At 41.7% G+C, this 13,211-nt stretch overlaps 1 protein-coding gene across 1 annotated transcript in view; it reads right to left on the bottom strand.

The window, feature by feature from the left end:
* Positions 1-3,350, bottom strand: part of GPAT3 (glycerol-3-phosphate acyltransferase 3) — a 24,442-nt gene extending 21,092 nt beyond the window's left edge. Inside the window, exon 1 of the mRNA XM_021714917.1 lies at positions 3,070-3,350. Within this exon, the coding sequence (XP_021570592.1) occupies positions 3,070-3,314 (245 nt within the window). The 5' untranslated portion in view covers positions 3,315-3,350. The remainder of the gene's footprint in view (positions 1-3,069) is intronic.
* Between the last annotated feature and the right edge of the window lie 9,861 nt (positions 3,351-13,211).

Genomic DNA, 13,211 nt, shown 5'->3' with positions numbered 1-13,211 from the left:
TGCCCAGGCGGGTCTCGAACCCGCGGGCTCAGGCAATCCACTCACCTCAGCCTCCCAAGGGCGCAGGATTACAGGCTGAGCCACCGAGCCCAGCTAATCCAGTCTAATTTCAATGGGCAGTAAACATGGGTGCGCAGGTGTCATTTTTGTAGAATGTTTTGTGTTCCTCCAGGTATATTCCCAGGAGAGGAACTGCTAGATCATATGGAAAGTCAATTTCTATATTCCTGGATTATCTTAAATCTGTGGTTTCTTTGCAAAAATATTTTATGTCACTTACTTATTTTGTGAGCACTAATTTAGTTAAAACTACACAAATAGAATCATGACATCATTTTCCAAGCTCCCACAGCATGGTGAAAGCTGACCAGTAGCAAATGAGGGCATCCCAAGTCCTCTGTGCTACACAATTCCTCACTCTTCCCTCAGGTAGCCGTGGATATGCACCTGACCACAGACCCAGGAACTAATCCATATATTACACTGGACTGAAGTTTTATCTCTTTTTAAGAATAAAAACAGAGTAAGTTGGGCACGGTGGCTCATGCCTATAATCCCAGCACTTTGGGAGGTAGAGGTGAGAGGACTACTTGAGTCTAGGGGTTCAAGACCAGCCTGGGCAACTTGGCGAGATCTCGTCTCTACAATAAATTTTTTTCAAAAAATTAGGTGGGCATGGTGGTGCGTACCTGTAGTTCCAGCTACTTGAAAGACTGAGGCGGAAGGATTGCCTGAACCCAGCAGGTGGAGGTTGCAAAGGCCATGAGCATGCCACTGCACTCCAGCCTGGGCAACAGAGTGAGAGGGCAACTCAAAAAAAAAAGGTTTTATCTCTTTTTAAAAATAAAAATAGAGTAGGCTGGGCGTGGTAAGTCACAACTGTAACCTCAGCACTTTGAGAGGCCGAGGTGGGAGGATTGCTTGAGTCCAGGAGTTCAAGGCCAGCCCAGGCAATATAGTGATACCTCGTCTCTACTAAAAAATTAAAAAATAAGCTGGGCGAAGTGGCGTGCACCAGTAGTCCCAGCTACTCAGGAGACTAAAGCAGGAAGATCACTTGAGCCCAGGAGGTCGAGGCTGCATTGAGCCATAACTGTGCTACTGTACTCCACACTGGGTGACAGAGTAAGACCCTGGCTCAAAAAGCTCATAATCATGATGACTGATTATTCACAAGCATGTGTGAAATGCACCATGCTCAAACATCATTACGACATTGGCATGTTACCTGCCTGACAATGGAAAAAAAAGAATAAAAACAGAATACATGGAAGCTCTAATTTTAAGTACAACAAAAGCTTTTCATAAGTAAAATGTTTCCTTCCTGCACACTGATAGTCTTGTGCATTTCCAGAGTGTATGAACCCCACTCGGGAAGCACTGGTTGAAGGTTCAGACAAAAGTGTATGTGAAACCCTGTATTTCACCGTATTACCACAGCTGAAATGATTTCCAAAGGCCATGGGAACTCTGCCCCAATGTCTGGAGTGGCAACATGAGCCCAAGAAAACAAAGCGTTTCTTTGAAATCCACACGTGCCTATACTTAAGCAATACCTCCCCCCTTGTAATAAATCTGAACGAGGCAAGCACAGGCCGCCCTACGATGGCAAGGAGGTTTCGGATTATGTGCCAACTGTAGGTGGTTGGTGGCACCTGCCTGGAAAGTTCTGCTGAGCAGATGCCAAGGCTATGTCCAGGGAAATGAAGCAAGCCGACCAGTAGCAATGCTGCGACTGGTCCATGTGCCCGCTGCCACCACCACCACGCTAAACACATCTCAGTCACACAACTTCCTCACGCTGCCCAGTGTCTGCTGCTCAGGTTTCACATGGAGCTTCCAGAACACCAGGTTTGAGGGCACCTGCTCATCGGGGGTACTCAAGCTTAGAAGCAAAGGGGGGCCCAGGCGGGATACTTAATGAGAGAACACAATGACACAACGGAGTCAGATGGAACAAACGCCCTTCTCGATGGCTCGATGGCTCTCTCTAACGTGGGAACCCCTCCCAGGATGTTTTTCTCTCCTACACAGCCATGGGCTGCTACAGAGCAGCAGGGAAGTGGGTTCTAGTCAGCTGTGAGAGTTGGGTTGGCACTTTTTTTAAGTGGGGGTAGGGTGTTGGCTAGGCTCGAGTGCAGTGGCATGATCAAGGCTCACCGCAGCCTCGACCTCTCAGGTTCAGGCAATCCTCCTGCCTTAGCCTCCCGAGTAGCTGAGACTACAGGCATACACCACCACACCCGGCTAATTTTTTAATTATTTTGTAGAGACAAGTTACTACTATGTTGCCAGGCTGGTCTCCAACATCCGGGCTCAAGCAGTCCTCCTGCCTCAGCCACCCAAAGTGCTGGAATTGCAGATGTGAGTCACTGCACCTCGCCTCCTCTTCTTTTTTCTAAATTCCCTTTTCTGTCCATCCTCAAGTTTCCTATAACTACAATAGAAAAGTGGACCCTGATTGTAAGAGATGTAAACCAGGATGCCAGAAAATTGCAAACACATTTTAAGAGATGTTATCTACATATGACTTTTTGTTCGCTGTAATCAAAAGTGTCTGGACGCTGGTGGTAACCAATCTGAGCACCTCTTGTAATTGCAGAAGTCAAACGCGACTGGTATTCATCTTTTGTTACCGGTATATGCATACATATGCATTTTAAGAAAGGAAAAACTGTATTGAAATTGCAATAATATATACCGATAACAAAAGATGAATACCAGTCACATTTGACTTCTGCAATTACAAGAGGTACTCAGAGTGGTTATTACCATCAGCATCCAGACACTTCTGATTACGGTGAACTAAAAGTCATACACAGATAACATCTCTTGAATATGTAAGCATTTCTTTGGCACCCCTGGTATGTTGGCTTCTGAATACACACTTCATTTGAGAAAAAAATGTGAACAGAAAATAGATACTAAATGTATTCCTGCAGAAGTCCCATTTGGTGGTGTCTCCCAAGTGGGATTAGCACCACAACACTCTCATGCGGCTGTTGCATACATGATTCAAAAAGAAAGCTGAGCCAGTGATACCACTGCGCGACTGGGCAGGTGACTCACCTGAGAGGTAGAAGGACACAATAGCGCACCAGGACGCCCAGCACCCACACCAGGGTGAGCCGCGCACTGATGTATTGGAAGTTTACATTGGTTCTTGTGAGGAGATTCCATGACACTAGCTCCTCTGAGGAGAACCTCTGGGTCACTTCATCTTCCACAATGGCTTCCAGTCCCTTCTTGGAGAAATAAAACACGTCAGACAGCTCAAAGTCCCTTCCTCGCAGACCAGAGAGCCCTTTCTCCATGGGTGACTCATCTCTTTGGATAATACCTTAAAAGAAAGCATCAGGAAATGAGAAAATGCCACAGGGCAGAACAACTGTCCAGGGGGCAATTTAAACTATGTAGGATACACAAGACAAGTGGGTAACATGAAGCCGATTTCAGAAGTGACATGCAAGCAATGGCAATGGGAAGAGAGGCTGAAATCACTGTGCCTGCATGAATGACTTTGAAGCAATACTGTATATGTATTATAGAGGAATCTTAGACCTCTACCATTCTAGAACTCACAGAAACAAACTCTCCCCAACTATAGATATAGCCTGTGTAAAAATAAAGACTTCTGTTCTCCCCTGATAAAAACCATAAAATCAGCCAGGCACTGTGACTCACGCCTGTAATCCTAGCAATTCGGGAGGCAGAGGAGGGAGAATCGCTTGTGGCCAGGAGTTCAAGACCTAGACAGCAAAGTGAGACCTTATCTCTACCAAAAAAAAAAAAAAAAAAAATAGCCAGGCATGGTGAGCCTATAGTCCCAGCCACTTAGAAGGTTGAGGAAGGAGAATCCCATGAGCCCAGGAAGTTGAGGCTACAGTGAACATGAGTGTGCCACTGTACTCAAGTTGAGGTGACAGAGCAAGACCTCAACTCAAAAAAATAGAAATACACAAAAAGCAAGCAAAACGGCAAGAGATATTTACCATAAATGGCAAAAAGTTGGCATTTGAGTATATTTAAATTATTTAATAAGAAAAACACAGGCTCCTGCAAAAAAGTAAACATACAGGCAACACAGCTAACAAATATAGTAAATGTTTTACACTAGTAATAAAATAAATGTTTATTAGGCAAACATTGGCTTATTTACATTATGAAATCAGCACATTTTTGTTTAAGGATAAAGTTTGATAACTAAAATGACACAGGTATTCTTATATGCAACTTGTACAAGTGTGAGATTATTAGCAACTTTGTCAAAATCGGCTTGGCATGAAAAGACTGAAAATGATTTTGCTTGTTGATGATCCATAATTCCAATCCTAGGACTCTATCATAAGAAAATAATTGGAAAGGTAGGCAAGGGTGTGCACTGTAGCAGTCTTTATTACAATCAATTTGGATAATGATATATAGTACATCCATTCATAAATACTCCAATAGTAAGCATAAAAAAGAATCTAAAACTATAGTTTCATCTAACTCTATGAAATATACATACATAGGAAAAACATCAAGAAGAAAACATTAAGTAATCATCTCTGGACAATGGATTCGATTTTCCTCTCTAAACTGTTATCGCATTTTTCATCAAGAAAACAATTCAAAGATTTTAAAGCAGCATAAGTTTTTATAAATTGAAAAATTATAATTATGTCATCCAATTCTAACTATAAAGTATGAATAAAAAATAAGAAAGATTTTCAAAGAACAAAAAAGCAGCTGTACACAGAGTAATCAGAATCCACCCACTCCTTTGGGGTGTGTCACAAAGAAATTTATTTCCAACATTAGGCTACAAAGAAACATTTTTTTCTCTTTTTTTTTTTTTTAATTTGAGTAGGAGTCTTACTTTGTTGCCTAGGCAGGAGTACAGTGGAACACTGCTCAAGGCCACTGCAGCCTCGATCCTTCCACCTCAGCCTTCCAAGTAGCTGGAACTAGGATCCGCACCACCACACCCAGCTACTTTTTAAATTTATTGTAGAGATGAAGTCTTGCTAAATTGCCCAGGTTGGCCTCGAACCTGTGGGCTCAGGTAATCCTCTCATTTCAGTCTCCCAAAGTGCTGGGATTATAGGCGTGAGCCACAGCGCCCAGCAGAGCAGAAACATTTTTTTCTTTTGAGGTGAAGATTAAGATGTTTAATTCCCTTAAAGAGGATCCCCTTTGATCTTCTTGCTTCCTAGTTTCCTTTCAATGAGGAAAGTGAAAAGCTCTATATTATCCGTCCTCTGGAGGAGTTATACATGCGCCAGTAGAAAGAACTATGACATTTCAGGGGTTTTTTTTGGTTTTGAGGGGGGTTTTTTTTTTTTCTGGTTTTTCAAGACCTACCAATGCACTGTAGTAGAAAGGAAAGTAGACCCGGAGTCAGAAGTCAATTTCTATTTAGGATGACCATCAGCTCCGTGACTAGTGTCTTTTATACACTGGGGAAGCAGAAAAAATTTTAGCTGACTTACAGGGTTAAATTTTATGACTTTAGGTCTGGGGTGGTGGTTTTTTGGTGTGTGTGTGTGTGTGTGTGTGTGTGTGTGTGTGTATTTCTAGGGTTGTTTTGTTTGCTTTTTCTGCACATGCAAAATTAATAACTGATACCTTAAGAGATAGAGCAATAAAAGAAACTCCTGAACAACCATGGGGTTCTTTTTCAGAATTCAAGTCTAAGTGGCTTAACCTTCTTCATCATCTCCAAAAAAAAAAAGGCTTGATTAGTATCAGAGGGGGAGTCATGAGAGTGTCTCTAGTGGAAGAACCTTTTGCTCTACAGGCACTGCAGCACCGCTCAGAGAAGGTTACCCAACCCAAGGACTGGCCAGTACTGAGCAGTGCAGGTTTCATTATTTAGCAATAGATAGATTTCTTACAGAGCAGGAGGGAAGAACAAGTGATTCAGTAAATCTCCGAAATGAAATGCACTTGGGACAGTGGACATCTAAAAATAAATTTTCAGAGGGGTCAGAAGTGAGACTGCAAGTTCAAGTTGCCCCACACAATTTAACCAAGCCAAAAGGGATCTGTAGACAGAAGCCGCACGTCAGTCTCTGCATACTGGCTGTGCAATATTTTCTCTGCCCTCTTACCCAGTTCATTCTGTGTAACTCAAATAAAGTACAAGTCCATTTATATTGTGGTTAAGCATCTTTCAAAAGCATATGGGTAACTGCAATGTATCTAGTTGGCAAAGGATTAATTTCTAGAATCTGCGAAGATGTACAAAAAGTTAATAGGAAAGTGTCAAAGAACTCTATCAAAAAGGCTAAGAATGTGGCAAGCAATTCCTGGAAGAATAGCCTTAATGACTAAGCCTTTGAAAAGATTGGTTCAGCCTCACTATAATCAGAGAAATACAAACTAAAACCACAGTGAGATACTATTCCTTTTTTTTTTTTTGAGTTGGAGTCTAACTCTGTCGCCCGACTGGAGTGCAGTGGCCACTCCTGGCCACAGCAGCCTCGACCTGCTGGGCTCCGGCGATTCTTCCACCTCAGCCTTCCAAGTAGCCAGAATTACAGGCGTGCACTACCACACCCAGCTAATTTTTTGATTTTATTGTAGAGATGAGGTCTTGCCTGCCCAGGCGGGTCTCGAACCCGCGGGCTCAGGCAATCCACTCACCTCAGCCTCCCAAAGGTACGGGATTACAGGCTGAGCCACCAAGCCTGGCTGAGATACTATTTCATTCCCATAAGATTGATACAAATTTTTAAATCAGACAATATCAAGTACTGAAGAATGGAAATGTAATTAGTACAACCAAACTGGGAAACAGTGTGACATTGCCTAGTAGATTCAAAGGCATTCAGAGCCTATAACCCAGCAATTCAACTCCCAGGTATACCTCAGGAAGGTTTTTTTTTTTTATAATTTCAAATGTACAGAAAAGTGGCAACACTAGGTCACTTTACCCAGATTCACTCATTGCCAACATTCTGCCACATTTACTACTGTTTTATCATTGTATGTATAAAAAGATATTTTTTTCTGATCACTTAGAATACATTGTGAACATCACACCCTTTGCCCCCAAATATTTCAGCATACATTCCCTTAGGAAACAGAGATTCACTTACATTAACTATACTACAACTATCAAAATCAAGATTAACATAAACACAATACAGGTATCTGATCTACAGAACTTATTCCAATTTTGACAATTGTCCCAATAATATCCTTTATAGAAAAATTTTTTTCTAGTTTAAGGTTCAGTCCAGGATCATACTTGATATTTACATGTATGAGTCTTTTAGTCTCCTTAAATCTGGAAAGTTTCTTCTACTTTCCTTTGTCTTTCAAGACACTGACATTTTTTCAAAGCACAGGTCATTTATTTAGTAGAGTATCTTTATCTAACATTCTGTCATGATTACATGCAGGGTGTACACTTTTGGCAGTGGTACTATGTAAGTAATATTGTGTTCTTCTTTGTATCCCACATCAGGAGGCACATGTTTGTACCATGACTGGTGACGTGTGTGACTTTAATCACCTGGTTTTAAGGTGATGCTTCTAAGTGTCTCCATGTAAAGTATTTTTCTCTTCATGATTAATAAGTGGCTACTTACGGGCCATTGCCTTACTAGATGCTGGTGTGGCCATGCACTCCTGGAGCTATGGTCATTGCCATGATTCCTGGCTTTGGCCCCCTCCTCTACCTTGGGGAGGTGAATCTCCTCTTTCTCTCACTCTAATTTACTTTCTAAATTTTTTTTCATTTTATAAACTAAAAATTAATAATAGTAAGTGGATACTTATTATCTACACATCTATTTATAAAGGGGAAATATTTTCAGACAATGTAATATCCTGCTCTTCATGGGTATTTAGGATATCAAACTTTGGATATTCAAACTGTCACTCACCATCTAAAGATGACTCTTGCCTGAATGCACTGGTACTATGTGTCTTTTTAAATGGTATTTTAACACTCCTTCAATCCTTCCACATTTATTACTTGACATTCCACCTTAAAAGAAGAGTTTTTCCCTTATTCTCTAGAGAGATTCTTATAAAATTGTGTGCAAGTGGGCACGCAAAGACATTCAGAGCCCATAGCAAGAACATTTTGCCACAATGTTTGATATAACAAAATAGTGGAAATAATCTAAGTTCCATTAAGGAAAGATTAGACGAATAGATGGATATATACAGTGAATATCATACAGGAGTTAAAATAAATTAACCAGAACGTTTACCAACTTAGATAATTCTCAAACATCAGAATGAACAAAATGTATGCAGAATGATATGTGGAAGACAATGTTTTTATACGGTTTGAATAATGTAAATCAAACAATGGAGGAAGCCGGGCTCAGTGGCTCAGTCTGTAATCCCGCTCTTTGGGAGGCTGAGGTGAGTGGATTGCCTGAGCCCGCGGGTTCAAGACCCGTCTGGGCAACTTTGCGAGACCTTATCTCTACAATAAAATCAAAAAATTAGCCGGGTGTGGTAGTGCACGCCTGTAGTTCCAGCTACTTGGAAGGCTGAGGCGGAAGGATCGCTGGAGCCCAGCAGGTCGAGGCTGCGGTGGCCGGGAGCGTGCCACTGCACTCCAGTCTGGGCAGAGTGAGACTCCAACTCAAAAAATAAATAAAAAATAAATTAATTAATTAAAAAAATAAAAAATCAATGGAGGAGATATACATATGTAAAAAAGTGTGAAAATACGCATAAGGATAAGTATGAAGACCCTGTTTCTCTTTCCAGGGGATGGCAGGATAATGAGACCAGGAAAGGACACTAGGAGAATTCAGTTGTTCAATTGTTTTATTTATTAAACCAGGTAGTAGGTATAATGGTGATAAAACCAAAAAATAAAAATAGAAAGTGACATGCAACTGACAGTTGTTTCGATAGTGAAAATCTATATTGCAAAAGGACAGGCACCAACTTAAGAGCTTGCTAATAGTAGGCACACAATATCTGAAAACGGGTGCCATTATAAAATTAGGTGTCAAAAGAAGCACTACTGAAAACATAATGTTACTTTCTCCTGAGATGCTGACTATTGAGAGTTGGAATTACTGATCTACTTCCTCTAAAAATAAACTTTTGACAGGAAAAGAATATCTAGTTCTATCAACATATAGGGAACACTCACTATGTATCAGGTATCCCATTACAAGCAAGAAAGGAAAAGAGGAAATATTTCTTTTAGTCGAAGACATGTTAATGAGTAGACCAAATTCTACAAAGTATAAATATATCAAATTAATACAGATACAATTCTTACATTAGTTTCATTATCATTAATGCAACCCAGTTATTTTTAATAAATTAGTCCTAATCCTTCAAAGCAATCCATAGTTCTTACATTGGTAAAACTCTAGGAAAATTTCCCTTTTCTTTCACAAATCACTTTTTAAAAAGTAAAGCCATAACCATGTGAACTTTGTCCTTACACCAAAAGCTTCGGCCAAGCCAACAAAGCCCATGCTCAGATGATAATAGAATTAGAACCGTCGCTCTATCTAATGCAAGAGATTTAATTGCACAAGCTGCCCTGTGTCCTGTGCTTTTAGCAAGTCACTCATACATAAATAATACCAGATATGAAAGGACTGTGGAAATGGAGGCAGAAGTTAAGACTAACTCAAACATCATTAACTCAAAATTAGCTGAGTGAGCTCTTGGAATATCACACCATTTATAAATCACACTCGGTTTTCTGTCCTCTGGTTGGAAAACAAATTTCTTTAAGCAAGCAGTGAAGGAAATCGAGGTCTACCACAGACCAAAAGAAGATGCAGTGGTTTCTATACAGAAGTAGACTCTCAATCTACCAACGTCTATATTCCAAAAGCCAGAAGCACAGCATGCGAAATACACACTCTCATGGAAACCTTGAACTCGTCTGTTTGAACAGGACCCTTGCTCCATCATAAGCCTAACTCATCAAGAAACATAAGTGATCACAGGGTAGTATCAGCATGAAAAAGAAATTCCTCAGCCGGGCTCGGTGGCTCAGCCTGTAATCCTGCGCCTTTGGGAGGCTGAGGTGAGTGGATTGCCTGAGCCCGCGGGTTCGAGACCCGCCTGGGCAGCGAGACCTCATCTCTACAATAAATCAAAAAATCAGCCAGGGCATGGTAGCGCATGCCTGTAGTTTCAGTTACTTGGAAAGCTGAGGCAGAAGGATCGCCAGAGCCCAGCAGGTCGAGGCTGCGGTGGCCGGAAGCGGCCACTGCACTCCAGTCTGGGTGACAGAGTGAGACTCCAACTCGGAAAAAAAAAAAAAAAAGAAATTCATCAACACTTCTCCTACAGAGAATTATGTAATCAAATCTGGTATGGTTTGACAAAAAATACACTCCCCCCACTCCATAGTGACTGGAAGGGGCATTAGGAAATGTTCGAGGGTAATGGCAATGTTCTGTATCTTCCTTTCTTTTTTCTTTTCTTGAGTTAGAGTCTTATTCTGTTGCCCAGAATGGAGCGCCATGGCACAATCTTGGCTCACTGCAGTCTCTCAACCTGCTGGGCTCAGGTGATCCTTCTGCCTCAGTCATTCAAGTAGCTGGGACTATAGGTGCACACTACCATGCCCAGCTAGTTTTTTAGTAGAGACAAGGTCTCGCCAAGTTGTCCAGGCTGGTCTCCAACTCCTGGACTCAAACAATCCTCCAACTTTGGACTCCCAAAGTGTTGGGATTACAGGTGTGAGCCGCTGCACCTGGCCTCTATCTCTTGGTCTAGATGACAGGTATACAAGTAAGCCCATGGTGGAAAATGCGTGAAGTTGTACATTTATAAGCTTATACTCTTGTCTATGTATGCTGTACTTTCATCTCCTACCCAAAATGAAAATGGGCAAGAAGGGGTTTACCTGTCCCAGCACCAACCACTGGCAGTGAGGTCCTCTCCTGACACAGGGAGCTCCTCTGAGGAGCTCAAGCCTTGGCAAAGGAAGCCAGGCCTAGATCCTTCTCTACCACCCCAGCCTCCTTCCTGACCCACGAATATGACTGGCCCGATTGAGGAACCGACCGAGGCCAGGCATGGTGGCTCACGCCTGCAATCCAAGCACTTTGGGAGGCAGAGGCAAGAGGATTGCCTAAGCCTAGGGGTTCAAGACCAGCCTGGGCAACTTGGCAAAACCTCGTCTCTACAATAAATCAAAAAATTAGCCGGGCATGGTGACACACACTTCTAGTTCCAGCTGCTTGGAAGACTGAGGGGGAAGGAGGTCAAGGCTGCTGAGGTCATGAATGTGCCACTGCACTCCAGCCTGGGTGACAGGGTGTGAGACTCTGACCCAAAAACATTAGAAAAAAAGAAGAGACCAAGATAACGCAGTCCTAATGACCAACTGCACGTATAGGCTAGGGAGTGAGATGCGCTGGTACTACTAGCATAAAAGAAAAATAGAACTAGCTAATGCCAAGAAAGAGACATGGCCCATGCTCAAGCAGTCACTCAGATGCAAAGACTAGGAAGATCTTCCTACCACCATCACAAGTCAGTACCAAGGATGGATCCCAGAAATACGCCATTGGTCTCTATCTTGTCCTTCTACTATCCATCAATCACCACACGTGCTGATGTGTCCATTACTGCACAAACAAGAGAGTCACCTAGCTACACAGATTCCACGTTTTGCCACCTTTTCTCACAAAAATTTAGCTCTAACCTTCAAGGCTACGTGCTGGGTACACCATGTCCGAACCATTCCCTGGGCCAATGTCAAGTTACAATTTCTGGAACATGAGTCAGGCCACGTGGCTATGCTTATTTCACAGTGGCTTCTGATCATCAATGAGTTCCTTTTTTAAAAATCTATTTTATTCTTATTAATTTAATTAAGTATAATAATGGCATTTGAGTTATGTTTTTCAAAAGTCTGTTTTTTGAGATGCATACTGATATATGTAAAGGCAAAAGGTCATATCCGGAATTAGATTTTAAATACTTCCATAAAAGGACATAGATTAAGACTATGCTATTTCTAACTACATATGTGTGTTCTCTAATCTTCTACGTTGCTCGGATGTTACTTCAGTAATTAATTTTTTAATTAAAAATACTTCCACAAAGGAAAATCTAAAAAAAAAAAAGTATTGTTGAATTTGGGTGATCAGTGTAAGAGGACGAATTGTTCTACTCTATACTTTTAAAAAGTGAATGCTATGCTTACCATTGTATTTAAGAAATTTGGAAATGTCAACTTAGCTGGGAATCAATTTCCTCATCTAAATAAAAACACTCATCCATTCAGTTATTCAATATATAGAGAGTGATAAGCACCAGACCAGACACCAAAATATAAGGGAAGGGGAAGGGGGGAAAGATTTGAACTAGGCCCAGCACAGTAGCTCCTGCCTGTAATCCCAGCACTTTGAGAGGCAGAAGCAAGAGTTGGAGATCAGCCTGCACAACATAATATGACCTTGTTTCCACAAATAAAAATAAAAATAAAAAAATTGGGCTGGTATGGTGGCATGTACCTGTAGTCCTAGCTACTTGGGAGGCTGAGACAGAAGGATCACCTGAGTCCAGCAGGTGGTGGCTACAGTGGCTGACATCATGCCACTGCACTCCAGCCTGGGTGACAAAGTGAGGCTCCATTTTAAGAAAAGGGGGTGGGGGTTGAACTAACTCAGCAGTTCTCAAGCATGGCTGCATACCAGAATTATCTGTGGTACTCTTTTAAAAAAAATAGATGCCAGGGCCCAACCGCAGATATACTAAACAAAACACCAATTATATTTTTTTAAATACTCAGAATACCAAAAAAAAATGTATATGAATTTTAAGAGAGGAAAAAACTATATTAAAATGGTAATACTCAATATATACCTATAACAAAAGATAAATACAAGTCACATTTGACTTCTGCAATTCCAAGAGGTTCTCAAAGAAGTTACCATCAGCATTCAGACATTTCTAATGAAGGTGAATGACTGCAGGTCTTGTTGCTGTGCGAGGCCCTTCAGATCTTTCCCTGTGCACATCATCCACAGGACCATACGTCTCAGACTTATCATGAATGCATGCAATTGCTAGGTGTCTAGGGGGCTCTGTTGCATACTCACACCTCCATCCTCGTACTTCCACAACACTCTCAAATTTCAAATACCACGTCCAAATGATCTTGCAAGGCCTGGCACGGTGGCTCAGCCTGTAATCCCAGCACTTTGGGAGGCCAAGGCGAGAGGACTGCCTGAGCTCAGGGGTTTGAGACCAGCCTGGGCAACTTG

This window comes from Carlito syrichta, unplaced genomic scaffold (assembly GCF_000164805.1).
Source record: "Carlito syrichta isolate Samal-C Ts95f unplaced genomic scaffold, Tarsius_syrichta-2.0.1 Scaffold305872, whole genome shotgun sequence".
Lineage (NCBI taxonomy): Eukaryota > Metazoa > Chordata > Mammalia > Primates > Tarsiidae > Carlito > Carlito syrichta.
This window is presented reverse-complemented; position numbering and strand designations above follow the sequence as displayed.